Source organism: Hemicordylus capensis, chromosome 2, assembly GCF_027244095.1.
Source record: "Hemicordylus capensis ecotype Gifberg chromosome 2, rHemCap1.1.pri, whole genome shotgun sequence".
Classification (NCBI taxonomy): Eukaryota; Metazoa; Chordata; class Lepidosauria; order Squamata; family Cordylidae; genus Hemicordylus; species Hemicordylus capensis.
In genome coordinates, this window is record NC_069658.1 from 254,892,582 (window position 1) to 254,919,921 (window position 27,340).

The 27,340-nt window shown below is 43.7% G+C and overlaps 1 protein-coding gene across 1 annotated transcript in view; it reads left to right on the forward strand.

Moving 5' to 3' along the window:
- Positions 1-4,315: 4,315 nt before the first annotated feature.
- Positions 4,316-27,340, forward strand: part of LOC128343951 (vomeronasal type-2 receptor 26-like) — a 42,059-nt gene continuing 19,034 nt past the window's right edge. Inside the window, exons 1-2 of the mRNA XM_053293389.1 lie at positions 4,316-4,400; positions 20,083-20,318. Coding sequence (XP_053149364.1) covers positions 4,316-4,400; positions 20,083-20,318 — 321 coding nt within the window. The remainder of the gene's footprint in view (positions 4,401-20,082; positions 20,319-27,340) is intronic.

A 27,340-nucleotide genomic window follows, 5' to 3' on the forward strand; every position in this document is an offset into this window, starting at 1 on the left:
AAATTTGGGGGGTTTTAGTTTAGAAAGAAGGCAACTAATAGGGATGTGCACAAATCATTTTTTAAAATTCAATTTGTGCCCAAAACAAATCACCCCTGATTTATTTTGTGTCTGATCTACCCCCTCAAATCACTCCAGATCCGATTACAGTTCGCATTGATTTGATTCAGATTTGGACAGTTTTTGCCAACTTAACAGGTTCATGGGGCACCAAATTTGGGTGATGGGTAGGTCCCCATGGGTGCCACCTAGCACCCAAATTTCAAGGCAGTGGGACACTTGGTTGACATTTAATGAATTTTTTACTTTTTACTGATTTTGAACATTTCAGCCATAGGAAACAATGGGGATTCAAAGTTGCCATATCCTAACCCTAAAACAGATCCCTAGCTTTTTTCTTTTTTCTTTTTTTAAAAAAAGCTAAGCTCTAGCCTTGTAGAAGTGGAGTTATGGAACAAAATGTGCAGTCATTATTTTTCAAGAGTTTGGATTATTTGGTGTATAATAACTTTTCCTCATGATGAATCCCTATGTGGATTCATTGCACACCGTCATTTCTTCTGTTCATTTTGACTGTCACTGGACAGTGCCAACTGTCAATTGCCATGTGCCAACTAAACCCCCCCCAACCTGCAAGGCAGTGGGGTACTCATTTTAATTTTTAGGAAAATTGAAATGTTTAGATTCTTTGGTGTCTAATTAATTTTCCTCATAATGAATCCCTATTAGGATTCATAATATATCTTCATTTCTTCTGTTCATTTTGACTATCACTGGACAGTGCCAACTGTCAACTGCCATATGTCAATTAAACCCTACACACACACAACTGCCATATGTCAACTAAACCCTACACACACACAAACAGTGGGGTACTCAATTTATTTTCAGGTATTTCTGAAGCGTTTAGATTCTTTTGTATCTTCATTTCACACCTTCATTTCTTCTGTTCAATTTGACCCCATGGTTTGCAGGTGGGGGTGGGGAATTAGTGGCATCCCATGTTCCAACTACCCCCCAACACACAAGCCACTGGGTACTCAGTTTATATTTTATTATAAATATACACCAACGAATCCAAAAACTTAAAAGCAGTAACCACACATTTTGCTCCATATTTGTAATTTGTATTGTCTCCAAATCACCCAAATCAGCTAGATACGGGTACTTGATTTGTACCCAAATCAATTTGCACATCCCTAGCAACTAAAGGGGAGAAATGATAGAGATTTATAAAATTATTTGAGGTGAGGAGAAAGTGAATGGAGAAGGAGAACAGGAATGGTGCACTGGCAGTTTATTAAAAAAAAGATCCCAACACGTTTCTTTTGAGTGGAACTCTTCTTCAAGGGACTGCAATATATAAAATATACCAATTAGAAAAATAAGAAATAGATATAAAATCAAAAGGGCTATATAAAACTAAATAGTCATATTGCACAAATTAGAAAAGAGATAAAAACAAGCCATAATTAGAACCTTATCATTGGATTTATGTTACGATTATGACTTGTTTCTATCTCTTTTCTCATTTATGCAATATGACTATTTAGTTTTTTTTAATAGTCCTTTTGGTTTTATATGTATTCCTTATTATTCTAATTGGTAAATATTGCAAATCATAGTCCCCTGAAGAAGAGTTCCACATGAAAGTGAATTGAACACCCTTCCACTCTCAGACACCAGAAGCAAGGGTCCTCAAGTGAAATTTCATAGCAAAAATTTAGGACGGACCAAAGGAAGTACTATTTTACACAGCACATAATTACTCTGTGGGATTCCTTGCCATAGGATGTGGTGATGGCCACCTGTTTGGATGGATTTAATAGAGGATTAGACAAATGAGGAATGATGAGGTTTAGCCTCACTCAGCAATGTCCATGACGGAACTCCATTCACTTGCTCCCAAAGAAAAGAATGGTTGCCATTCACCCCTATGAAGAAAGACCCTTTGGATGCTGTTGCAGAGGAAAATATGTGGGCCCTCCCTATGCATACCCTTGGCCCACTGTAATGATAGAAATTCTATGAAATAATAGTAATTTTAAGTTAATAGATTTCTGAATTTTGTTCTGAACCCCCCCCCCCCAAATACAATTCTTTCCTTTCCCTACTCGGCCAATTATGGTTTTGCCAGTGGTGCTTTAAACGATAAAATGCGGTTACAACAGGCTAGGCTGTGGAATGGGTCCTCCATGCTGCGCACTCATCCAGAATGCACTATTTATTTATTTTATTATTTAACACACTTCTATACTGCCCCAAACTCATGTCTCTGGTTGGTTTACAACAAGCAAACAAAAAATTAAAACATTAGTTAAGATAAATGACAACAAAAAACTTAAAACAGTAGTTAAAACAAAATAAATGACATAGTAAAAGTTAAAACATTCCAACAATTTAAAATTTTAAAACAATATTTTAAAACGATGTTAAAATTGTTAAAACAATATTTAATAAAAAGCCTGGGTGAATAGGGGTGTCTTTAAAGACCTTTAGCCTTTAAGGTGGAAGACTACTCAGTTGTTTTTAAGTTGGAAGACTACTTTAAGTCTTTAAGTTGGAAGACTACTCTGTGAAGAGCAAACACAGCTTGAGGAGGTGAGCAAGTTTTTCTAAACATCTAGCCTTTCCCCCCTTCAAACTAACTAACAGGAGGAGGGGAGATTTTCAGGGGCTGGTTTCTCTAAGGGATAAGTCCTTGTCTCTATGTGTGTGAGTGTTATTTGCCAGGGCTAACGTTTGCCAGGGCTAGCAAACTCCAGTGTTTTAGTTTGTCCCTCCCTGGAGGGGGTGGAGTCAGAAAGGGCTGTGGGAGGCCTCAGATTCCTTTGACATTCCTTTGACTCATATCCCCTGTCTCAGTTGGAAGACTACTGTGTGAACAGCAGACACAGCTTGAGGAGGTGATCAAGCTTTTCTAAACATCTAGACTTTCCCGTCTTCAAACTAACTAAAAGGAGGAGGGAAGATTTTCTGGGGCTGGTTTCTCTTAAAGGGATAAGTTCTAGTCTCTCTCTGTGTGGGTGTTATTTGCTAGGGCTAGCATTTGCCAGGGCTAGCAAACTCCAGTGCTTTAGTTTGTCCTTGCCTGGAAGGGGTGGAGTCATATAGGGCTGGGGGTGGCCCCAGATTCCTTTGATATTCCTTTGACTCACATCTTGTGTCTCAGTTGGAAGACTACTCTCTACATGAGGTGAAGGTCCAAGAGCATAGTGAACAGGGATAGCAAACAGGACATTGAAGTTTAGCAGAAGTTTAGCAGGCAGTGTGTGGGGGAGCCTGAAACAAGCCCCTATGATAAAAAGGAGCCTGGTGGAGAAGATAACGTAAGTATAAATCCCTCCCTCATATTCTTGAGAAAGGATGTTTGGACAGTTAAATAGCTCACCTTTACAACTGAGACCTATCCTTCTAATAAGTTATCTCTAAATACTGTAAACAGCCAACTAAACCAGTATGAAGCTAGAAAGTCAGCAGGGGAGGGGGCACTTCCCAGTGTATTGCACAGAGTGCCACATGTATGACTATTTGCCCCATAGGCAGAAGTCATGGGTGTGTGCTCGGTGCAAGGAGTGCCTGGCTCTCAGGGAACAAGTTTGTTCCCTTGAGACCAAGGTGGCGGATCTGGAGAAGCTCAGAGAGAAAGAGAGGCATGTGGACGAGACCTTCAGGGACGTGATAGAGGCATCCCACTCCAGGGCTGATAGCTCCTCTGCTGTCAGGGAGAATGGAGGTCTCAGGCAAGGAGGACATCAGTTTGAGGAAGAGGGAAATGTTCCTTTAGAGGGGACCCCTTCCATGGATGATGAGCCCATATCCTCTCGCACAGAGGATACTCCTCCAGGGGGTTGAAGCTTCCTTGTAGTGGGTGACTGGATCATTAGAAGTATAGAGAGATGGGTTTGTGACCCACGTGTTGACCGCATGGTCACTTGCCTGCCTGGTGCGAAGGTTGCAGACATCACGCAGCGTCTAGATAGGCTCTTAGGAAGTGCTGGGGAGGAGACAGCTGTCATGGCGCACATTGGCACCAACGACATGGGGAAATGTAGTCAGGAGATCCTGGAAGCCAAAGTTAGGCTGATAGGTAGCATATTGAAGTCCAGGACCCGTAAGGTAGCATTCTTAGAAATGCTACTTGTTCACCACGCACAGAGGCGTAACTAGGGAAAACGGCGCCCAGGGCAAACACTGAAATTGCGCCCCACCCCCACCCCACCCCAAGTGCCCAGAGCCTTTGGATGGATAGGGCGGTAGTATAGAAATGTAATAAAAATAATAATAAATACCACAAATGAAATAATTTACCACGATGGCTGTGGGCGGCGGGGGAGCAAGCGGAGTCCGGACTCGTCCCCATAGCAGCGGCCGCCACCAGAGCAACGCCGAGGCCTGCCGTGTGGCCCGGTGTTGCTAACCAACTGAGATGGGGCAGGAGCGGGGGTGAGCAAGCGGCAAGCAAGGTCCTTGACTTGCTATACCACGGCAGCGGCCGGTGCCACGGTGGATGTAACACAGAGCGCTATGCCAAGGCCTGCCATACGGCCCGGCGTCGCTTCTGAATTGCAAAGCACGCCTGCGCGCCAAAGCTTGAAACTGCGCAGGCGCGCCTTGCAGTTCAGAAGCGACGCCGGGCCGAATGGCAGGCCTTGGCATAGCGCTCTGTGTTACATCCACCGCGGCACCAGCCGCTGCCATGGTATAGCAAGTCAAGGACCTTGCTTGCCGCTTGCTCACCCCCGCTCCTGCCCCATCTCAGTTGGTTAGCGACACCGGGCCACATGGCAGGCCTCGGCATTGCTCTGGTGGCGGCCGCCGCTATGGGGATGAGTCCGGACTCCGCTTGCTTCCCCGCCGCCCACAGCCATGCCCTCGCCTCGGAGGACACATGGCAGCAGGTGGCTGCCTCCTGCAAGGCCAGGCTCTCTCTTGCTAGGAGAGAGACAAAAAACTTTAGGCGCCCACGGCACCCAGCAGCCAGCTGCAGCCAAGCAATGGGGGGGGCGCCGTGACCGCTTGTGGGGGAGGGGGCGCCACACGCTCCTTTGCGGACTGCTGATGCACTGCCATTAAATAAATTTTTATTTTAAAAATAATTTTTTTCGGTAAGGGAGGGGATCGGCGGGGGGGGGGGGGTCATGACACTTTTTGGCGCCCCCTACCAAGTGGCGCCCAGGGCACGTGCCCTGCCTGCCCTGCCATTAGTTACGCCCCTGACCACGCAGGTACAATGAGACAGGCAGATCCGAGGGGTTTCAATGCATGGATAAGATGTTGGTGCCAGGAGGAGGGGTTTAGATTTGTTAGGAAGTGGGATCCATTTTGTGGGGAGCAAGGCCTGTACAAAAGGGACGGGCTGCACTTGAACCAAGATGGAACCAGACTGCTGACACTTAAAATCAAAAAGATTTCAGAGCAGCTACGCCTGGGGAATAGCCAACGAGAGCTGGGAAGTATTTGGTTTGGCAAAAGCAATCCTTTAAAGTGCGAGGGTGCAAACGATTCAGATAAAACAGAAGGGGACAGAGCAGAAACACATAAAGAGCAGACAGAAGACTGTGCCAGCTTGTCAAAGGGTCATAAGAAAGATAGCATACACCAGGTGAGAGATTCAGCATATAGGTGCTTACAGTATATGCCCATGCTGGAGTGCTTGGTTGCTAATGCAGATATAGATATAGGGGGCATAACAGAAACATGGTGGAACAGTGAGAACCAGTGGAACACTGTTATCCCTGGATATAAACTATATAGAAAGGACAGGCGGGGCGCCTTCGAAGTGGAGTAGCACTGTATGTTAAAGAAGACATAGAATCTAACAAGGTAGAAAACCTAGAAGGACTGGAGTTCTCCACAGAAACCCTGTGGGTGAAAATACAAGGCCTGAAAGGAAACGTGCTGCTGGGGATGTGCTATCAGCCTCCGGATCAAAACACTGACAGTTACTGGGAGTTGCAGGAGGAAATGAGGGAGGCATCAAGGAGAGGCAGGGCTGTAATCATGGGTGACTTCAATTACCCACACATAGACTGGGTAAATTCACAGTCAGGTAATAACAGAGGTCAAATTTCTAGATACATTGAATGACTGTGCTCTAGAGCAGTTGGTCTTGGAACCAACCAGAGAGAAGGCAACCTTGGACTTAATTCTGAGTGGCACCCAGGACCTGGTGCATGATGTCAGTGTCATTGACCCTTTAGGGAAAAGTGACCATAGTGCGATCAAATTCAGCATAAATGCGGGGAGAGAATCACCAAAGAAGTCTAACACAGACACTTTGAATTTCAGAAGAGGAAACTTCTCCCAAATGAGAAGTATGGTGAAAAGAAAGCTGAAAGGGAAAATCAGGAGAGTCACTCTGCTCCAGAATGCATGGAGTTTACTCCAAACCACAGTACTTAAAGCCCAGTTAGATTGCATACCCAAAAGGAGGAAAGGAATCACTAAGTCCAGGAGGATGCCAGCATGGCTAACAGGTACAGTCAAGGAAGCCATAAAAGGAAAGAAGAATTCCTTCCAAAACTAGAAGACCTGTCCAAATGAAGAGAACAGAAAGGAACACAAACTCTGGCAAAAGAAATGCAAGGTGACAATAAGGGAGGCAAAAAGAGAGTTTGAGGAACATTTAGCTATAAGTATCAAGGGGAATAACAAAAACTTATTTAAATACATCAGAAGCAGGAAACTTGCCAGGGAGGTGGTTGCACCATTAGACAATGAGGGAGTGAAAGGGATGATTAAGGAGGATATGGAGGTTTCAGAGAAGCTAAACGAATTCTTCGTGTCTTTCTCCACGGCAGAGGATACTGAGCATATATCTGTTCCTGAACCAGGCTTTTTGGGGATAGAGGCTAAATAACTGAGTAAGATAGAAGTGACAAGAGATGATGTTCTAAACTGTCTGCTAAAACCAGGGCCGGATGGTATCCATCCAAGTGTTCTCAAAGAACTCGAAAGTGAAATTGCCTTGCAAAAATATATAACTTATCCCTGCAATTGGGCTCTGTACCAGAGGACTGGAAAGTAGCAAATGTAACACTGATTTTCAAAAGGGGATCCAAGGGTGATCTGGGAAATTACATGTTGGTTAGCTTAATGTCTATTCCAGGCAAATTGATGGAAAGCATCCTCAAGGTTAAAATTGTAAAGCACCTAGAAGAACAGGCCCTGCTGGGAGTGAACCAGCATGGGTTCCGCAAAGGTAAATCTTGCCTCACCAAACTTTTGGAGTTCTTTGAGAGTGTCAACAAGTGTGTGGATAAGGGTGATCCAGTTGACATCGTACACCTGGACTTCCAAAAGCTTTTGACAAATTTCCTCATCAAAGACTCCTGAGGAAACTTAGCAGTCATGGGATAAGGGGACAAGTACATGTGTGGATTGCTAACTGGTTGAAAGACAGGAAACAGAGGGTAGGTATAAATGGAGAGTTTTCACAATGGAGAGAAGTTAGAAGTGGGGTCCCGCAGGGATCTGTGCTGGGACCGGTGCTTTTTAATTTATTCATAAATGATCTAGAAGAAGGGTTAAGTAGCAAGGAAGCCAAATTTGCAGATGATACCAAATTCTACTGGGTAGTGAAATCCAAAACAGATTGTGAGGAGTTCCAAAAGTATCTTTCCAAACTTGGGGAGTGGGCAACAAAATGGCAAATGTGGTTCAATATTGGCAAGCGTCCAGTGATGCACATTGGAACGAAAATCCCGAACTTCAAGTATACGCTGATGAGATTTGATCGGTCGGTTACTGACCAGGAGAGGGATATTGGGGTCCTGGTGGACAGCTCGTTCAAAGTGTCAACTCAAGATGTGGCAGCTGTGAAAAAGGCCAATTCCATGCTAGGGATCATTAGGAAGTGGATTCAAAATAAAAGTGCTAATAATATAATTCCCTTATACAAAACTATGGTGCGGCCACACCTGGAGTACTGCGTACAATTCTGTCACCACTTCTAAAAAAGTACATTGTAGAACTGGAAAAGGTGCTGAAGAGGGCAACCAAGATGATTAGGGTCCTAGAGCATCTTTCTTATGAGGCAAGGATACAACACCTGGGGCTTTTTAGAAAAAAGTTGACTGTGGGGAGACATGATAGAGGTCTATAAAATCATGCATGGTATGGAGAAAGTGGATAGAGAGAAATTCTTCTCCCTCTCCCATAACACTAGAACCAGGGGTCATCCCATGAAATTGATTGCCAGGAAATCAAGGACCAACAAACAGAAGTACTTTTTCATACAATGCATACTCAACTTGTGGAATTCTCTGCCACGAGATGTGGTGACAGCCAACAACCTGGATGGCTTTAAGAGGGGTTTGGATAACTTCATGGAGGAGAGGTCTATCATCGGCTACTAGTTGGAGGGCTAAAGGCCACCTCCAGCACCATGCCTCTGAGTACCAGTTGCCGGGGAGTGGCAGCAGGAGAGGGGGCATGCCCTCGGCTCCTGCCTGTGGCTTCCACCGGCATCTGGTGAGCCACTGTGTGGAACAGAATGCTTCGCTAGATGGGCCTTGGGCCTGATCCAGCAGGGCTGTTCTTATGTTCTTAAAATGTTGTCAGAGATGGGGAAGCTCTGATTTCAGCAGGGAGTGAGTTCCAAAGTTCTGGGGCAGCAGTGGAGAAGGCCTGTCCCCGAGTAGCCACCAAACGAGTTGGTGGCAACTGCAGATTGACCTCTTCTGATGATGTCATTGGGCGGTGGGATTCATAACGAAAAAGACATTCTCTTAAATACCCAGGGCCCAAGCAATTTAAGGCTTTATAGGTTATAAATAGCACCTTGTATTTTGCCTGGAAACTTATCGGAAGCAAGTGTAGATCTTTCAATGCGGGAGTAATATGGTCTCTCCAAGATGACCCAGAGACAAATCTGGCTGCTGCATTCTGAACCAGCTTAATTTCTGGACTCCACACAAGGGCAGCCCCACATAGAGCACATTGCAATAATCTGGTCTGGAGGTGACCAGCATATGCACCACTGCTCTGAGGTCGTTTATCTCATGAAACTGACACAGCTGGCATATCAGTTGAAGTTGATAGAGGGCACTTCTGGCCACTGCCTCAACCTGAGACCCAGGAAGAGGCTCGGATCCAGAAGCACCCCAGACTGTGTACCTGTTCCTTCCGGGGAAGTGTGACCCCATCCAGAACAGGCAGATCAAACTCATATCCTGAATTTCTGCCCTCCACAATGAGTACCTCCATCTTATCTGGATTCATTCTCAGTTTGTTATCCCTCATCCAGCCCATTACCACCTCCAGGCAGACATTTATGGAGGGTATGGTCCTTTCTGATGATGCTGACATGGAGACATTTGGGTGTCATCAGCATACTGATAGCACCCTGCACCAAATCTCTTGATGATCTCTCCCAGCGGTTTCACGTAGATGTTAAACAACATCAGAGACAATACAGAGCCCTCAGGGACACCATACAAAAGTTCAGATTTTGAAGAAGAACATTGTCCATGGGACACCATCTGGAACCTGCCCAAGAGGTAGGAGCAGAACCACCACCAAGCAGTACTTCCCACCCCAACTCCCTCAGACGCTCCTGAAGGATACTGTGGTTGATAGAATAGAAAGCCGCTGAGAGACCCAAAAGGACCAACAGAGCCACTCTATCGATTGCCAATTGGAGATCACCCATTAGGCTGACCAAGGCAGTCTCCACTCCATATCCTGTCTGAAAGCCAGTCTGAAATAGGTCTAGATAATCAGTTTCATCCAAGACTACCTTGGTCTTGGAGTCCAGGCCTTCTACAACAAACCCCCTCCAGATATTATAAGCCATGTAGGGCAAGGGTCAAGAGAAGAGGTGGAAGGCCACCCCATTCCAAGCAGCTTGTCCACATCCTTGGGAATCACAAACTGGAACCGATCCAGCCTAAGCACACAAGAGGAGTCGCTGGACACCTCTGCATCAGACACTGCAGTAACTGTGGAGTGTGATTCTTAGCTGGCCCAAATATGAGAGATTTTGTCCATTAAAAACTCATTTAAAATGTCACAGTGGGTAACTGATGGGCACATACTAACCCTTTCACAACCCTGGACAACTCCACTGGATTTGAGATTGTGGAGGCAATACGGGCAGAAAAGAATTGCTTCTTTGCCACATGTATGTCTAAAGGCATAGGAAGGTTAGAGGTAGTCCTGAGCCAAGACTTAAAGATGGGGAAGGCAGCAGCATCCCATTCACACACACCTTCCTACCTTCTTCTTTCCCCCCCACTGCTGGTTTCCCACCCACCTGCCCACCTTTTTCATTGCCAGATGACCATCTCGCAAGCTTTCAACACCACTGCTACCCAATGGACCATCTTCAGCTGGATGATGTATTTTATAAACATAAAGAATAGCCCAAAAGATTTGTTATTCCATCTATAAGAAAGGATGATAGAAGTTATGACTAATCATTCACATCTTGTAAAGGAATTTGAAAGATACAAAACAACTAATATGATACAAAATATGATATGATACAAAACAACTAATTCATCAGTTAAATAATTATTTGGAGGAATTAAAGGTCCAAATTTTGAATTTATCAGAAAAGCAAGTGCTTGAAGAAGAAATACAGGAAAAAGAGATGTTTGGTGATATTAAAAGGGGAGGGTGCAGCTGCCCGCTCCCTACTCATTTGGGGTGCAGCTTTCCCCCCCCCGCCTCATTCAAAACAGGGCACAAGTCCTTTTCTTGCAGCCAACTGGCTGTAGTTGGTGGTGGGGCAGTACTTTGGCCAGCTACAGCTATGCACTCTGGCATTCCTTCCTCAGTCTGTTCAGAGTAGCAACCCCCTCACTTCCACCCCTGGGTGCAGTGTGGGTTTTACTGGTCACTCTTATTGGCAGCCAGGTAGGAATTGTTTGCCACCCCTGCCCGGGGTGGGGGCACAGGTGGAGCCGCCATTGGGCCAACGAGCTCAAAGAACCCGGGCCGGTGGCCAATCAGAGGCCGCGAGAGAGTCCCCAACACGCCCCCAGCATCTGGCATCAGACGCGGGGGGCGGTAGTTTAGCTCCCAAGCAGGGGCCGCATGGCCCCTACTGGAGCTAAACTAAGGCTGGCGCTGTGTTTGCAGTGCCAGCCAAGAGGGGCTCTTCCCTTCAAAGGCAGGGAAGAGTCACTCCTGGCTGCGCGCTGCAAATGCAGCACCAGCCTAAATAGCTCCTGATGGGGCCACGCGGCCTGCTGGCCCTGTGACTGGCTGGCACTGGGGGAGGCAAGCGGTGGGCTGTGGAGGCCAGCGGTGGGCTGCCAAAACAGTACTTGGCCCCAGCTGGCAGCCCCCACCCGGCAACAGTGGCTGTGGGCCCGGCTGCGGTGGTGAGGCGATGGTGGGCCTGGATACTGGGGCGGAAGGTTGGGGTGGGGGGAGAGGTGGCCAGCCACAAAGAGGATGGCTGCAGAGACTGGCAAGTGGCAGCAGTGGGCCCGGTAGGCCGTGGAGGTGGTACTTGGTGTGGTGGACCCATCCACAAAGGGGGCACTCGGCCTGGCGGCGGGCCAGGCCGTGGAGGTGCTGGGCCCGACCGCGGAGGCAGCTCTCAGCCAGATGGCACTGGGACCGGCCGCCGAGGCCAGGAGCCCGTGGGAGGCTGGGGTGGGAGGGAATCGGGCGGCAGGGCTTTCCTGTTCACTGCCTGGGAGGAGGAGCAGCGGTGGCGGCCCAGTCAGTAGAGCTTTAAAAAAAGCAAGGGGATGAGAGAGTGGGGGAGGGGGGAGGGCAAGAGGGAGTGGGTCCGGGGGGAGGGGGGGCAAGAGGGAGTGGGGCAGGAGGGAGGGGGAGGGCAGGGGGGAGTGAGGCAGGGGGGAAGGGGCAGGGGGGGCAAGAGAGCATGGGGGATGGTAAGAGAGTGGGGGGAGGGCAAGAGAGAGTGGGGCAGGAGGGAGGCCAAGAGAGAGTGGGGCAGGGGGGAGAGGGGAAGGGCAGGAAGGAGGAGTGGGGGAGGGAGGACAAGAGAGCGTGGGGCAGGGGGGAGAGGGGGAGGGCATGGGGGAGAAGCAGGGGGAGGGGAAGGAGGGCAGGAGAGACTGGGGCAGGAGGGTGAGAGAGAGGGGTGGGAGGAGGAGGGCGGGCAAGAGAGAGTGGGGTTGGAGGGGGGGCAAGAGAGTGAGGCGGGAGGGAGGGGAAGAGGGGCCAGAGTGTGGGGCAGAAGGGAGGGAGGGGGAGGGAGAGTGGGGCAGGACGGATTGTAGGGCAGGAGGGAGAGGGGAACAGCCGGCCCCAAAGAGCGCACAGATGCTCTGTGCGGGTTGGCTAGTATACCTATAAAGCCCTAAGCGGCTTAGGCCCTGGGTATTTAAGAGGATGTCTTCTTCACTATGAGTCCCACTGCCTGTTAAGATCATCTGGAGAGGTTCATCTGTAGTTGCAGCCAAATTGTTTGGAGGTTACTTGGGAACGGGGCTTCTCCATTTCTGACCCTGACTTTGGAATACACTTGCTGTTGAAATAAGAGCCTCCCCATCTCTGGTGACTTTTAAAAAGGCACTGAAGACACATTTATTCACCCAGGCTTTTAATTAGATTCATAGTTTTTAATTTTTTAATACTGGGTTTTAAATGTCTTTAATGTTTTAGATTCTTTTAATTGTTAATTGATTTGATGTCATAAATAATTGGTAGGGATGTGCATTTTGGAATTTTCTTGTTTCAATTTGTATCCGAATCGAAACATCCCCATTTTGTTTTGTACCCAAATTTTCTGAATCTGAATCAGCCCTGTTTTGTTTTGTAGCCAAATTTTCCAAATCCGAATCCAAATTGATTTGGATTTTTAAAAAGGGTCCCAGGGCAAAAAGAGTGGGTGGTGGTGGTAGTGTCCAATGGGTGGAAGCTACCACCCAAATTTCAAAGGAATTAGGCAAAGGGCTGATTTTTTTTGGTGATTTTTTTAAAAGTTTACACATCTTTAAGAATTTTCCCATAGGGAATAATGGGGATTCCAGCAAATGTATCACTTCAAATCAAGGGGAAAGGGATGACCCAGAGCAGAGTGTGGTGGGTGGCAGTGCCCAATGGGGGCAAGGAAACTTCCAGAATTATTTCAAAGGAATTGGGCAAAGGGCTGAACTTTTGTGATTTGTTGAAGTTTACGGGTCTTTAAGATTTCTCCCATAGGGAATAATGGTGGTTTAAGCAGCCCCATAATTCCACTTGGGGGGGCAAGGGGTTGTGTAGTGCACATAGGGTGTCAACCACCCCCATACCCACAAGCCTGTGGGGTACTGGGTTTTGTTGTTTCTGAGGTGTTCATTGTAGATTCTCTGGTAGCATATGAGATTTTCAGTGAAAAACAAAAATCCACTCTCATATGCTGCCAGAGAATTTACGCTCAGAACACCACAGAAACAGCAGAACCCAGCATCCCATGTGTTAGCAACCCTTCCCCTGGCCAATGTGGGGTCAGTAAAGAGTGGGAAGAAGCAAAAGAGCCAATGGGCAACAAGTAGGGAATTGTCAGCAGGTCAGCCCATGATTTAGGTCCCTAATCAGAAGGCTGGAAGGGTGGGAAATTCAAAGAGATGTCAAACACAACATGGAGACTGACTCAGAGATCACCACAAAATGGAAGTCCAAAACAACAAAACGTTTTGTAGCCGAAACAGGGGCATTTTGTTTTGTATACAAAGCTTTTGGATCTGGAAAATGGGTGTTTTGTTTTGTCTACAAAACACCCGAAACAGGCTTTTTTGGGTACAAAATGTTTTGTATCCGAAACATTTCGTGCATCCCTAATATTTGTTCCTTGTTATCTGTGGTCCTAGCACCCAAAGTTTCACATTTCCACAGTCAAACCATGTGCACCCAACCTTGTTATTTGCAGATACACAGAGGGTTAAAATTCACCTATACCTGGATCCTAGGTGGCCAGCAGTTCCCAGGTGGCTGGAGATGACCTAATCTGAGGTCATTTCCAGCCCCATTTTGCTGACAGGAGCCATGTTGTGGCTCTTACATTTTTTTAAAAATTGCCCCCATGATTTTTCATAGGAAAATGGCAGACTTGAGGGTTTGGGGTTACATTGCTGGACAGAGCAATGAAAAGTTTATTTCTCTAATGTCTTCCTTTTAAAAGTGTTTTTTGACTCTCTTTTTTGGACCCAGGGGGATCAAACTCCTCAATTCCCATTACCACAAGGTCTCATTATATGCAGTTTCGTTATCTGTGGAAACGGGCAGGAATGGAACCCGGCAGAGAACAAGGGCCACCTGTTTGGGTATTTATGTTTCTAAGAATGAGGAACATTTATATACAGTGAGGGAAATAAGTATTTGATCCCCTGCTGATTTTGTCCGTTTGCCCTCTGACACAGAAATGACCAGGCTATAATTGGAATGGTAGGTTTACTGTAGCTGTGAGAGACAGAATAACAACAAACAAACCCTCAAAAGCCCAGTGCCCAAAAGTCAGCGATGGATTTGCATTGTAGTGAGGGAAATAAGTATTCGATCCCCTATCAACCAGCAAGATTTCAGGCTCCCAGGTGTCCTTTCACTATATGCAGGTAACGAGCTGAGATGAGGAACACCCTCTGTAAGGGAGTGCTCCTAATCCCAGCTTGTTACAGTACCTGTATAAAAGACACCTGTCCATAGAAGCAAGCAATCACTCAGCTTCCAAACTCACCACCATGCCCAAGACCAAAGAGCTGTTGAAGGATGTCAGGGACAAGGTTGTAGACCTGCACAAGGCTGGACTGGGCTACAAGACTATCGCCAAGCAGCTTGGTGAGAAGGTGACTACAGTTGGCACGATAACTCGCAAATGGAAGAAACACAAAATAACTGTCAATCTCCCTCGGTCTGGGGCTCCATGCAAGATCTCACCTCGTGGAGTTGCAATGATCATGAGAATGGTGACAAAGCAGCCCAGAACTACACGGGGGGAACTTGTCAATGATCTCAGGGCAGCTGGAACCATAGTCACCAAGAAAACAATTGGTAACACACTACGCCGTGAAGGACTGAAATCTTGCAGTGCCCACAAGGTCCCCTTGCTCAAGGCAGCACATGTACAGGCCCATCTCCAGTTTGCCAATGCACATCTGAATGATCCAGAGGAGAACTGGGCGAAAGTGTTGTGGTCAGATGAGACCAAAATCGAGCTCTTTGGCATCAACTCAACTTGCCGTGTGTGGAGGAGGAGGAATGCTGCCTATGAGCCCAAGAACACCATCCCCACCGTCAAACATGGAGGTGGACACATTATGCTTTGGGGGTGTTTTTCTGCTAAGGGGACAGGACACCTTCACCGCATCGAAGGGACGATGGACAGGACCATGTACCGTCAGATCTTGAGTGAGCACCTCCTTCCCTCAGCCAGGGCATTGAGAATGGGTCATGGATGGGTATTCCAGCATGACAATGACCCAAAACACACAGCCAAGGCAACAAAGGAGTGGCTCAAGAAGAAGCACATGAAGGTCCTGCAGTGGCCCAGCCAGTCTCCAGACCTTAATCCCATAGAAAATCTGTGGAGGGAGCTGAAGGTTCGGGTTGCCAAACATCAGCCTCAAAACCTTTCTAACTTGGAGAGGATCTGCAAAGAGGAGTGGGACAATCCCTCCTGGGTTGTGTGCAAACCTGGTGGCCAACTACAAGAAACGTCTGACCTCTGTGATTGCCAACAAGGGTTTTGCCACCAAGTACTAAGACATTTTTTGTGAAGGGATCGAATACTTATTTCCCTCGCTGCAATGCAAATCCATCGCTGACTTTTGGGCACTGGGCTTTTGAGGGTTTGTTTGTTGTTATTCTGTCTCTCACAGCTACAATAAACCTACCATCCCAATTATAGCCTGGTCATTTCTGTGTCAGAGGGCAAACGGACAAAATCAGCAGGGGATCAAATACTTATTTCCCTCACTGTAAAAATAATTACTTAAATGTTATTCTGAAAATGAAGCAAGTTATTGTGAGATGGGGAAAATTAAATACATCTTTTTCTGCCAGATTAGATATTGGAAAAATTATGCTACTTGCCCAGATTGAGTTCTTATTTCAAATGTTGCCAATGCACATTGATTCAGTTAATTTGAAAAATTGTCAGCAGCTAATATTATGTTTGAAAATAACAAACCAAATCCAAAAGATTATAAAAATAGCAGTGTTTGGAACGATGTAACATTAAATTGTATTATGAAGCAAGTTCTTTAGAGTGGATTATGGAATGGACAGATATAAATCATAAACCAGGTGTATATATTGAACAAAGTTATGCAGTAATTAGTATCTAGGCGTTATTATGGATGAAATGTAAAGAAAGGTAATATATACATTTTAGCAATTTTAATAGTTAATTTGTTGTAGATTTAGGATAAATATAGAAATAGAATTAGTCCCTCAAAGCACCAATAGCATCAGTGATATATATATAATTTCAAATTTAATTTAAAAATTCAATAAGGAAATTCTGAGAGTTGGGAAAATAGAGAAATGTATAGATAAATGGATTTATTTAAGATGAATTTTTTTTATTAATTTATGATTAAATGAAGCAAATATTAGATGTACAATCCCTTTCATGGTAGAAATATATGTAACTGAGTGAATATCATAAAAGGTAATACAGAAAGGTTATCAGTTAAGAAAGGGTGCAGACTGTGAAAATATTTATATGAATGGGATTAAATAATATTTATAGCCAAAAATTTATAAAATATTATTTTATAAATAATAAATTAGGAAGAACAGGTTAAGGGTGGTGTGTTGAAGTGGGGTGAAGATCTACATAAATCGATTATGTTTGAAGAGTGGGAATATATCTGGAAAATAACATATAATTCATCATTGTGCATATATAAGATAAAATTGCCTCAAAGTTATGATTAGGTGGTATACAACTCCTGAAAACCTTTGTCAGATAAATGGAAACTTGGTTAAGTATGGTAGATAATGTGAGTTATTTGCTGGTACCTATTTTCACATTTGGTGGCAATGTGGTAAGGTGAGAGCATTTTGGTCCAAAGTAAGGGAGGCAATATTTTGCTTGCTTGCTTAATTAATTAATTATATATGTACACTGCCCCAAACTTACATCTCTTGGCAGTTTGCAACAACATAAAACAAATGAAAACAGACATAAATAACTTAAAACCATTTAAAACCACAAGTCTAGTTAAAAGGCTTGGGTGAAAAAAATGTGTCTTTAAAGATCTCTTCAAAGTTAACAGAAATGGGAAGGCTCTTCTTTCAGCAGGGAGCACATTCCCTGGAACAGAGAAGGCCCACCCCTCTGAAGGCACCAGACGAGCTGGTGGCAGCTGCAGACGGAGCTCTCCAAATGATCTCAATGGGTGATGGTGGGGCTCATGGTAAAGAAGACGTTCTCTTAAATACCCTGGTCCTAAGCTCTGTAGCAGAAGGAATTCAACTAGAGTTGGATCCATTATTGCTTTTATTAATTTATCTAAAAAATATACTAGTGCAGAATAGAGAGTTGATATGTTATTTGGTAATTGCAGCAAGAGCACGTTATGTAAAATATTGGCATGGGGTGGCGGGGAGGCGGGACTCTGATTCCCTCAAAATCAGAAAGGGAGTCAAAATTATATGATTATGCGAATATAGCAAAACTTACAAGTTATATAAGGGTGAAAGAAAGTGGAAAATACAAACAATTTTCTACACACTTATTAAATAAGTGTGTGGAAAATTGTACAGTATTATGTTTTTGAATATTGCCAAGATAAGGCACATTCCTCACAGGATATTGGGTAGTTCCTCACATTTCCCTCACAAAATACTAGATTAGGGTTGTGTGTGTGTGTGTGAGAGAGAGAGAGAGGGGGGGGAGGGAGGGAGAGAGAGAGAATTGTCTTAGGATTGTATGCAAAGTTGTATGTGGCTAAGAGAGAATTCTGGGAGATAATTCTTGCCACTCAGTTCAGCCTTGCTGTTCTGCTTCCTCACTGACCCACAGAACTCAACAGAGCAGCTCCTGTTTATCTTCCAAACATGTTTTCTCCACCTATGCATCTGCACATACACACACAAACACACACACAGAGTTGACTGATTCTTTCCTTATAATTATCAAAATCATGGTGATTTACTTTTTTCCACACCAAAACTCAAGGGATACCATGTTTGAGAGCAATAGCAGAAACATCATAATCAAGAACAACTTGTGGTACTTTCTGGTCCCAAGCCAGAAACGGCTGGTACATAGAGGCCTCCTCCCCGGGCACTGAGATCCTGGGCTGAGATTTAGCCACTGTGTCCATGTGTGTGGTTTCATATTAGAGCTAGTCAAGTCACTGGAGCTGCACTCTTGTAAGAATACTTAGCTTCAGGTCCTATTAGCAGCTGGATCTGCTTATCCAGTCAGGGAGTGAGTGTGACTATAGGAGAGATATTGAGGATGAAACTGCTGTTGTTGTTGCTAATTCTTTTGCTGCTGCCCCATGCTCTCCGTGGGACACTGAAGGCAAAATGCTCATTAAGTGTGCTAAGTGATCCAGGACAGGTAGCTAATCATTACAAGCCAGGAGACTACGTGATTAGTGGGGTCACATCTACCACAGATATTATACTTGAGCCATACGTTTTCTTCATGCCTCCTACTTCAGATTATATTTCGTAAGTCAGGTGTGCGGCTATAATTGAGTGGATAGGTTCAAAGAATCCAGGCCCCTGAGCTCCTGAAGTACTCCCATCCCCACCCCTCCCTATCTTCTTCATTACCTCCCTCACTCCAAAGAGCTGCCGGAGAAAGGGGTGAACTTGGGCCTCCTCTCCCCAGCTATGCCCCTGGCGTAAGTAATAATGTGGTGATGAATTGATTGCAAAGCTCTTTTTGAACCTGCCCTATTGTTTCTTCTTTATTGATTCTGATTGGCTTAAATTGATTCCGGTTTGTTGTATCAATAAATATTTTGATACAGATGTGCTCATACAGTTCCCACTGGTGTGAGGACAGGGGTGTTGTGTGTATTTGCCAATGTGAAATGTTGGAGGGCATGCAGGTTAGCTTCTACAGTACATATATGAAATCATTCCTGGGAGGGGGGTGTCAGAATTAGTTTCCCAGAACTTTTCCCATTGAAAATATTGTGTGAGAGAACACTTTCCAACTAGAACTGCACAGTAGACTTTCCTCCTCCATTACAATGCCAGGTGGAAGAGTAAGAATCCAAAAGCAAATTGGAAATCTATACAAGGCATAGACAACTAGAAACTGGAGAGCTCAACCCAGCCTCCAAGCAACACAGGAAGATAGGAAGCAGCCTTCTACCAAATCAGACCATTGGTCCATCTTGCTCAGTATAGTCTACACAGACTGGCACCAGCTTCTCCCAGGTTGTGGGCTTCCAGAAGTCTTTCTCAGCCCTATCTTGGAGATGTCAGGGAGGGAACTTGGAACCTTCTTCATGCAAGCATGCAGGTGCTCTTCCCAGAGTGGCCCCATCCCCTGAGGATAAATTCTTACAGTGCTAAGACATGTGCTAACACATTCAAATGCATAGCAGAGTGCACCCTGCATAGCAAAGGGGACAATTCATGCTTGCTACCACAGGATGGGCTCTCCTCTGTTGTACATACAAACACACACACACACATCACTACTACTACTACTACTACTACTACCTCAATACTGATTTCAAGAAAAATAAGTAGATGTCTCCCTGTCCCCCGAAGGACTCACAATATGAAAAGAAAGACAAGGCAAACAAAAGCCACCGTGCTTGGGTTCAATTATAGTTCCGGTGGCTCTCCTTAATAGAAAGAGAGAAACACGACTTTGAAAGCTCTGTAAGGTATTTCTGTCCTCCTGGTTTTGTTTTTGAAAGGCAAATGGCTCTTCTGCCTGCAGCACAGTATTTTTCCCATGCATATGCACTTGCACATCACAATGTCTGGAGTAGCTATTGCTCTTCAGTCTCTATAGAGCCTGGTAAGAGTAAACACCAGCTATCACTATTGCCTAGAAAGGTTCTTATACAAAGAGAAGCAGGAACTTGATCTGTTTTCATTGAATGGAAGATCAAGGCATGACATGTATATTCTGTTACAGCATTAAGGGCCTACATTTCTGGCACCTCCTGCCCTTCTTGTTCGCCATTCAAGAGATCAACCAGAATCCTGGACTCTTACCCAACATCACTCTTGGATACAACATCTATGAGAATCATTTCAATGCAAGAATGACATATGATGCCACGATAGACTTGCTGTCCTCTGGCAGGAATGTTCCAAACTACATCTGTGGAAAAAGCAATCGCTTGGTGGCTGTTCTCGAAGGGGCTGACTCAGAAATCTCCAGTCAGATTTCAACCTTGTTGGGCATCTACAAAACTCCACAGGTATGAATCAGGGGTGTTGTTGGTGATCATGGACAAAGCTCCACCTCATTCCACTTTGCAGCCACTTCATGAAATTCAAGACAGGCATGAAAAAGTGAGGCCAGAGATAGACGATCGGTTTTTTATAAGAACTGAAAATGGTTTGGGAATGGTTTGACTTTCCATGGTCCATGCAATCATATACCCATCCCTTTTGTGCCACTGTCATCTCTGCACAAAGGTTCTGGGGGAAAAAGAAACCCCTCTACTGACCAGAGGATGAAGGTGAGAAGAGTGTGCACATCATGGTCAGTGAACCTTCCTTTGAAGCGCCTTTAATCTGTGGGTGAAAATATCTCACAATCAATCAATCAGTCAATCAATCAATCTTTATTACAGTCACAGACAAGCATATATTATTATTATTATTTATTTACACAGTCAGAAGGATGTTATTGACTGGTTTATTTTATACAGACATCGAGTGCTTCCCAAGCACCTGGGATGGCTGAACTTTATTGTCAATGTTGTTGCTGTTGTTATAGATATCGTCGCAGAATATAGGCTGTTCCCAGTAAAGCTGCTTTTTGTAATTGGCTGATGGTGATTTCTGTGACCCCTATGGTGTTGAGGTGCTCTTCAAGGTCTTTTGGAACTGCACCCAGGGCACCAATAACCACTGGGATTATTTTGGTCTTTTTCTGCCATAGCCTTTCAATTTCAATTTGGAGATCTTTGTATTTGGTGATTTTTTCTATTTCTTTTTCTTCTCTTCTGCTATCCCCTGGTATTGCTATATCGATTATTTTAACTTGTTTTTCTTTCTTCTTGACTTCAGTTATATCTGGTGTATTGTGTGGCAGATGTTTGTCTGTTTGTAGTTGGAAGTCCCATAATATTTTTACATCTTCATTTTCGACAACCTTTTCAATTTTATGGTCCCAGCAAGTTTTGGCTACAGGTAGCTTGTATTTTTTGCAGATGTTCCAGTGTATCATCCCTGCTACCTTGTTATGCCTTTGTTTGTAGTCAGTCTGTGCGATCTTTTTACAACATCTGATCAGGTGGTCCACTGTTTCATCTGCTTCTTTACAAAGGCGGCACTTGCTCTTTGTTGTGGATTTTTCAACTTTTGCTCTTGTTTCATTTGTTCTTAGTGCCTGTTCTTGCGCAGCCAGTATTAAACCCTCTGTTTCTTTCTTCAAGTAACCATTCTTAAGCCATTGCCAGGTCTTGGTGATGTCTGATTTTCCACTTATATTATGCAAATATTGACCATGCAGGGGCTTATTTCTCCATTTTTTCTGCTTGGTTCTTGACTTGTTCTTTCTTGTAGGCCTGCTTTCTTTCATTGGTGTTGAATACTTTCACGTTATTGACCATCTGAAGTGCATCTACTTCACTGTCCTTGGTATATTCTTCAAGGCCTCTTTTCTCCTCCTCTACTGTTTGATGGACTTGCAGCATTCCTCTTCCACCTGAGCTGCTAGGGAGGTATAGCCTATCTACATCACTGTGGGGGTGCAGAGCATGATTGATGGTCATGATTTTCCTGGTCTTACAATCTAGCGTCTCTAGCTCTGCCTTGGTCCAGTATTATTCCTGCAGTGTATCTGATAACAGGTATAGCCCAGGTGTTTATGGCTTGTATGGTGTTCCCGCCATTGAGTTTGGACTTGAGGATTTTTCTAACTCTCCTGATGTATTCACTTCCAATTTTTTTTTTAACTTCAGTGTGTGCGATGTTATCAGCCTTGAGAATGCCCAAGTATTTGTAAGGTTCTTTCCCTTCCAGGTTCTTGATCTTGCTTCCATTGGGCAGTTCTATTCCTTCTGTTTTTCTTATTTTTCCTCTGTTCATTATTAATGCAGCACACTTGTCTAGTCCAAATTCCATTGCTATATCGCTACTGAATATATAGACAGTGTTTAGCAGTGATTTGAATTCTAACTGCGACTTTCCATACAACTTCAGATCGTCCATGTACAGCAGATGGTTGATTTTACTGGATATTTTAGATGTTTGGTATCCGAGGCCGGTTTTGTTTAGTATTTGTGAAAGTGGGGTCATGGCGATTACAAACAACAGAGGGGATAGTGAGTCCCCTTGGAAAATGCATCTTTTAATGCTAACCTGTCCGAGTGTCTTGCCATTGATTGGTAACCGTCTACTCCACATGCTTATTGCTTTTTAAATAAATATCTGAATGTTTTTGCTGACACCAGTTGTTTCTAAACATTTTAGTATCCATGTGTGAGGCAATGTGTCGAAGGCTTTCTTTTAGTCAATCTATGCAACACTTAGATTTGTTTTTCTTCTCTTGCATTTTTCTAAAATCATTTTGTCAATCAGCAGCTGGTCTTTTGTGCCTCTGGTGTTCGGGCAATTTCCTTTCTGTTCAACTGGAAGCTGTTTGTTAGTTCATAAGTGTTGCATCACTTCATCCGCTATTATTCCAGTTAATAATTTGAACATGGTTGGCAGGCAGGTTATCGGTCTATAATTACTTGGAACTGTACCTTTTGCTGGGTATTTCATGATGAGATGAGTTTTCCCCGTTGTTAGCCATTGTTCAATATCACCTCCTTGCAAAATGTGATTGAACTGTTTTGATAGTTGTTTATGAAGGCTTGTTAGGTGTTTAAGCCAAAAGCCATGCAGTTCATCATCGCCTGGCGCAGTCCAATAATTAATTTTCTTTGCTCTTTCACTTATTAATTCTGGTGTTATTATTAGATCTTGCATTTGTTGATTACATTTTTGACGTCTTTCATCCAGCCTGCTTTTTTATTATAATCTATTGGATTGTCCCATAATTTTCCCCAGAATTGCACTGTTTCTTCTTTATTTGGTGTTTCTATGTTTCTTGCAGTTTCTCCTATGCTTTGGTAGAAACGTCTCTGATTCGACTGGAATTGGAGATTCTGCCTGTGTTGTGTAATTCTGGCTTCATATCTGCTAATTTTCTCTGACACTGCTGTTATTTGCTGCTTTATTATTTCCAGGACTTTATTATTTCTAGGGCTTTATTATTATTTATTTATTTATTATTTCCAGGGCTTTATTATTTCCAGGACTTCTCTAATTTTCCTTGAATCTAGGTGGTATTTTTAGATCAGATACTGTTTGGTGTTTTCATTCTCCAGCTTCTTGTCTTTCATATCTTTCAATTTACTAGCATCTGATCTAAGCCTGGAGATTTTATTTTCTAATCTAATCTTCCATTTAGGTAATGTACTGCTTTCTATTTTTACAGGTCAAATGATCTTATATCTGAGCTCTTGTGTTGTTATTGTTGCTGCACTGTACATTAGTTTGTTTGTTTCTTGTAAATTCTTGGTTGTTATTTCTGCAAGAGCAGCATTGACATCTTTTAATGCCTGAGCAAGTTGTTTTTTGGCAACTGTTTTTAGAGCTGGAAGTCGAACCCTGGTGATTGTTTGGTTCATGTGCTCAGTTATTTTTTGCTTTAGTTCTTGTTACTTTTCTGTTAAACGACATTTGGGTTTTTGAGGTGAAGGCAAAGGGGAGGTTGCCTGGTTTTGATTTTGGAACAGTTCAGCAACAGTGGCATCCTCGATTTCCAACACCTCCTCCACCTGTGCCTGAGCAACTTCTTCAGTTGGTCGTCATTCTTCTTCCATATCTTGAGCCTGTGTTGCTCTTTGCAATTCTTCCAGCTCAACTCCTGTGAATACTTTGTTTCTTATTATGAATCTTCTCTGGTCTGCTAGCCTTTGTTTTGTTATTTCTGTATCTGGATGCTTCTCTTTCCAGATTTGGTACATTCTTTTTAAATAACCTCTTCTAGTTGGACTAGACTTGTAATAGCAGATCATTATTTCCTTGTTGGCATTTTTTGTATATTTTTTTGGTTAAGTGATGTTTCTTCCAGTAACCTTGCAGTCTCCAGCCCTGGTTGCTCAACTGAAGATCCTGAGTCCTGTTGCCCACTTGCCACCAGATGTCCAGGGACTATAGCACCTGGCGCGGTCCTTGTTGACCTCGGCGACGACCGATCCCGTATAGATTTATTAAAGTTACATCTCACCATATTGTTGATGGGAGAGGCATTATTAATATTATTGTTGTTGTTGTTATTATTAATAAACTTTATTTATATAGATGCCCCTAACAAATGTTTCCTGGGTGACTCACTATCATCAGTTTCCATTGTTGGTGACATTCCCCCCGCCCCCAATGAAAACAAAAAACTTCCTTTCCTCCAAGAATAAAGCATCAAAGATTACTACTTCTAATAAGGGAAGGGAAGGAATATTAGTGCTATACAGCATGGACAATAGAGGACAACACCCATGTAGGATCCTTTGGGGCTTCAAAAGTTATACAGTGGATGGATATGTCAGTTAGAAATGTAATCTGAGCATCGTTCACATGAGGTGCATCCACAAAATTCTTTATCCCTTTCATTTGGAAGATAAATCCTGTGAGCATAACTCAGATGTCTAACATTGTAGTCCACAACAAATTAGGTGGATGGGATGAGAGGATGGTGGGGAAAGAAGAGATTAAGGTTCTTTAGTCCGGAACCGGAATGGAAACTCAACATTATGAAACAGGTCAAAAAGTACACAAATATATTTGAATCCAAGTAAGATCTGTCAGTTTTAATTGGCAAATGTCTGCTTCCCACAAACCTTGTAGCTGCCTCATGTAGAGTAAGTGGATACTTTATCTCTGGTGTCCTTGTTGCTGACAAATGTGCCATGAAGTGTGATGGCTGGTAAACAGGGATTTTCTCCCCTGAAACAGTGTCTCTAAGTACTTTGCTCCCTTCAGCCATAGAAATAAGTGACAGCTGAAGTTTGTCTTTGACAAACAAGAGAATTGTAGCCAAGGCCACCAGTCTCACTCTTGGAGGAGGCACAGTGGACTTTAGAGGGAAGGGGAGATAGCAAAAATGGCCCCTCCCTCTCATGTGATAATGCAGTGTTAGTCCAGATGTTAGCCACTATTACACTAGCAGAGTTCTAGTCTAGATATAAGCCATTACATAAATTATTTATATACTGCTTTTCAAACAAAATGTTATCAAAGTGGTTTACATAGCAAAAGAAATGAAGAGATGCTTCCCTGTCCTGAAAGGCTTCACAGTCTCAAAGGGATCAGGCATGACCCAAGATATAAACCAAGAAGCCTTGTTGAGATTCATGGCAAAAATAACCAACATTTTATTTTTTCAGTTTAATTTTGTTTATTTATTAGATTTTTTATACCACCTCACCCAGATAGCTCCAGGCGGTTCACACATATTAAAAGAGATTAAAATAAATAAATAACTCATTAAAAAATAAAGCCAGTTTAAATTCATTTCAGTGATCACTAAAAACTAGGCTAAAATGGGTTTTTAGGGCTCTTTTTAAGGCTGCAAAAAGCATCTAATATTCATAGGGAGCGCCATACAAAATATCCATACATATATAGTTCATCAAACATTTGAATTTTGTTTGTAAGCAACTATTGGATGAAACTATTATTTGTCCCAGACATCTTTTCTGCAAAGGATGCCAAGCAAGAGCAAAAACAGCACAATTTTAGCAGAGGTTAATCTAGGATAGAGAAACTCATCCAGAAACATAAAACCCAGTTCCTAACAGTCTACTGCAACGGTGTGCCAAGGAACACCATCTCTGAAACATTGGAGAGGTGTCTGCATCTCCTCCTCAGCCCAGACGTTGGTGTCACCAGGAGGATGGATAGCATCTAGCTGCATCCAGTAGTGTTGCTAAGCTGTATTCCCTCTAACAGGGATTCCCAGATATTGTTGACTACAACTCCCATAACCCCCAAGCAAAAGCCATTGCAACTGGCGATTCTGAGAATTGTAGTCAACAACATCTGGGAATCCCTGTTAGAGGGAACATTGCCCCTAAGGGTACTCCTTGACTTTCTCCTATAGATTTGAATGGTTGCCATTTGCTCATATGAGGAAAGGGAACAGATGTTGTTGCATGTTGTTGTAGTGAGGACAATATATGGACCCTCCCTCCACATACACTTCCTCCATCATAATGGAAGATATTCTGCAAATAAGTAATAATTTTAGCTTAAGAAATATCTGATTTGTTTCCTAAAAACAACAAAACAAATCACCACTATCTTCCTTTCTCTACTAGGTAAGTTATAGTTCTGTTGATGGTGCTCTAACAGATAAAACTCAATTTCCTTTTTTCTACCGTCTGGTCCCCAAACAAGAGCTTCCTTACCTAGGGATTGTTAAGCTACTCCTGCATTTCAAGTGGACATGGATAGGTCTCCTTGCTCCAGACAGTGACCATGGACAAAGGTTCCTGAGGACTTTCATGCCTGTGATAATCAGGAATGGTCTTTGTGTCGCCTTTTCAGAAAGAATTCCAAGGATGGATAGGATCAAACGAAACATTTTTGACATGTATTTATTTCTAGTACAGAGGCAAGCCAACGTGATTGTTTATCACATAGATACTGGGGCTGCATCTATTCTAGCAATACTGATGAAAGAGGCTGAAAATATTGAAAGGGAAATTCTTGGGAAAGTTTGGATTGCAACAGTTATGGAGGACCTCAGCTTGAGATTGTTTTACAGAGCAGTGGATATCCAGCACATCCATGGTTCTTTCTCCTTCTCAATCCACACACAAGAAGGGACACAATATGACAATTTTGCCCCATTGTTATCGGCCATCATGGAGTATGGAGAGAAAGCATTTCATTGTTTATATTCAAAACCTCTATTGTCTGTGAAAGGCAAGCTAAGATGCACTCAGAGAGAGGCACTGGAGACCTTGCCCCAGGATGTAGCTGAAAGCATTTTGTCTCAGGACAGCTACAGTATTTACAACACTGTCCAGGCTGTGGCACGTACTCTCAATGATGCCTACTCATCCAGATGGAGTCACAGAATGATGACAGACAGGCTGGGACAGCAAATTGCAGAACCTTGGAAGGTATTTACCTTTGATTCAAAGACATTATCAAATGTATTGTTGTAGTCAAAATTTGAACATTTCTGAGGCAAACCCTGTTCGTGAGAGTCACTACC